The sequence below is a fragment of the Brassica oleracea genome, unplaced genomic scaffold, assembly GCF_000695525.1.
Source record: "Brassica oleracea var. oleracea cultivar TO1000 unplaced genomic scaffold, BOL UnpScaffold01509, whole genome shotgun sequence".
Classification (NCBI taxonomy): Eukaryota; Viridiplantae; Streptophyta; class Magnoliopsida; order Brassicales; family Brassicaceae; genus Brassica; species Brassica oleracea.
The window spans coordinates 6,408-8,897 of record NW_013618043.1 but is presented as its reverse complement, the minus strand read 5'-3'; the positions used below and the strand labels follow the sequence as shown (position 1 = coordinate 8,897).

General features: G+C 32.5%; 1 protein-coding gene across 1 annotated transcript; it reads left to right on the top strand.

Moving 5' to 3' along the window:
- Nucleotides 1–50: 50 nt before the first annotated feature.
- LOC106321378 (probable mannan synthase 7) lies at nt 51–935 on the top strand (the record flags this gene model as incomplete). The annotated part of the gene is made up of 4 exons (XM_013759658.1): nt 51–103; nt 173–664; nt 764–793; nt 873–935. Coding segments are annotated over 4 exons (638 nt in total), but the record flags the coding sequence as incomplete, so codon positions are not given.
- Nucleotides 936–2,490: the final 1,555 nt, after the last annotated feature.

Below are 2,490 nucleotides of genomic sequence, written 5' to 3'. Positions count from 1 at the left end.
ATGCAAGAATAAGAAGTTAAAAACATGTAAATTCACAAGATATCACATAGCTGTAAGATCCACACTCAGAGGCTGGAAACTACTATATATAGATGATCTCAAGGTTATAAAATATTCCTCTTTTCTTGGTTTTTATGTGGTTTGTTTGATCTTTTGAGTGTGATATCTGTAGGTAAAAAGTGAGTTACCTTGTTCCTTCAACGCCCTCCGTAGCCAGCAGCATAGATGGACTTGTTGCCCTGCCAATCTATTCAGGAAAATGGCTGGACCAACAATAAAAAGCGAGAATGTTTCTCTGTGGAAGAAGTTGTATATGTTGTACAGCTTCTTCTTTATGCGCAAAGTCGTGGCTCACATCCTTACTTTCTGCTTCTACTGTGTTATCTTGCCAGCAATTGTTCTGTTCCCAGAGATCACAGTTCCGAAATGGGCTGCATTTTATCTCCCTGCTTTGATCACTCTCTTTATCGCAATCGGTAAACCAAGATCAGTCTACCTGTTGGTGCTCTGGGTTCTGTTTGAGAATGCAATGTCCATGCTTAGAACAAAGGCTCTGGTAATGGGCTTGTTTGAAACAGGAAGAGTACAAGAATGGGTTATGACAGAGAAATTAGGTGATGCCCTCAAGACCAAGCTGATTGGGCAAGTAGCTAATGAACATCATGTTAGATTCAGAGATAGGTAGGAGTAGAGGTTTTATGTTGGATTTGGTTTGAGACTTAATCGAGTTTGGGCTTAAACCTGATGTTATTATTTGTTGCAGGGTGCACTTGCTGGAGCTATTGCTTGGAGTGTACTTGTTGTTCTGTGGGTGCTACGACATAATTTATGGGAAGAACACACTCTATCTCTATGTGTACCTTCTATTGCAGTCAACGGCCTTCTTCGTTGTTGGTTTTGGATTTGTGGGAAAATTTGTTCCTGCTTCCTCCTAAGTCATAGATAGATCGAAAAAGTCTCAGGCACCGATTGGCTTGAAGGCTGTTGGGACTTTTACATATCTCACAGTCCTTAAAGTTAATTTTAAGCCACTGGGACTTTGGCTTTCCGTGTTTTTCTCAAAGCCTTCTAAAGCTTTCAACTGTAGACTGTTTCAATTTTATTCTTTGACATGTTTGTTTATTCTAAAGCCTCTAAACGAGACTTTTGTTGGCTTTGAGAATCCTTTTTCTATTTCTTTATGTTTAAGGTTTTATTTTTTAACAAGTTAAACAATTGAACATAGTAAAACATTTAACAAAATTAAAATAAAATCCAATAAAAATCAAAATAAATCTAGATAGTTTTATTAGTTTTTGTTATTAACCAATAAAAAAATACGTATACAGAGTTTTTTTTTCATTTTAATATCCATCTCATATATTTATTTTCATAATTTATATGTTACATACTTTTACCAGCTTTTGGACATAATACTAATATTTTTTTTATATAAGTCCCAGCTTTTAAAGTTTATGATGCCAATTAAGCTTTTAAAAATATTCAAAGTAACAAGCACAACTTTTAAAGTTAAAATCTCTACAGCCAAAATTCTAAAGCCACAACCTAAAACAAAAGTCTTACCAATCGGAGCCTCAATATGTTTCAAAAAAGTTTTTTAGTTGATACCATATTGAGAACACTCTTTTTTGTTTGGGATGTTTGAGAAAACTGTTATATATGAATATCCCTTTTATATTATTTGAGGAGCACTCTTATTAAATAACCTTACCCTCATGTGTGATTAACCAAAATGCTATTACTTAGGTGTCATCACTAGGACTCTTCTCACAACCTTACATTAAAAGCCCTCCCTTGCCTAGATCAATTACATGTAATGCCATTACTCATTATAAATAGGCAAAATTATACTATATGTTTGGTATAGAACCGAAATTATTCTATCTGACATCCATTAGCTAAACCTGAAATAACTAATTTATTTGTCTTAACCAAATCCGGAATTTTATGTAGATTCATCTATGGTATAACAACTGTGTTCTAAAATAATCGTTGAGCCATATATTAAGTTTTGAAAACGTATTCATCATGTACATTGAAATAAACAAATTTATGTTATATAATGTAAACTACACTATGTTAAAAACTCGACATTTCAATTTCAATGACCAAAACTTACTCATTCACTAACACAATAAAAAATCCATATGAGGATGACAACTACAAAAAACGTGTAAAATAATATATAACAGTTTGGTAATATCGTGAAAAAATTATTTTGCTAACAATCACTGTTATTAATAATATATAACATTAGCATATACACTAAAGTTACGTGAAAGACAAAGGAACCAAAGACAAAAAAAAGTATCTGTTACTAAAAATATATAACATTAGGATATACTCAACAGTTATGTTATCAAATATGAACCGATACGCTTACTATATCAAAACTGTTGTTGTCTTTGATGAATATGCTTATTGTAGTTAGAAGAGACCAGATACACATTTAGTCTAACGCAATTTAGACAATTTTTAATAATCTTAAAA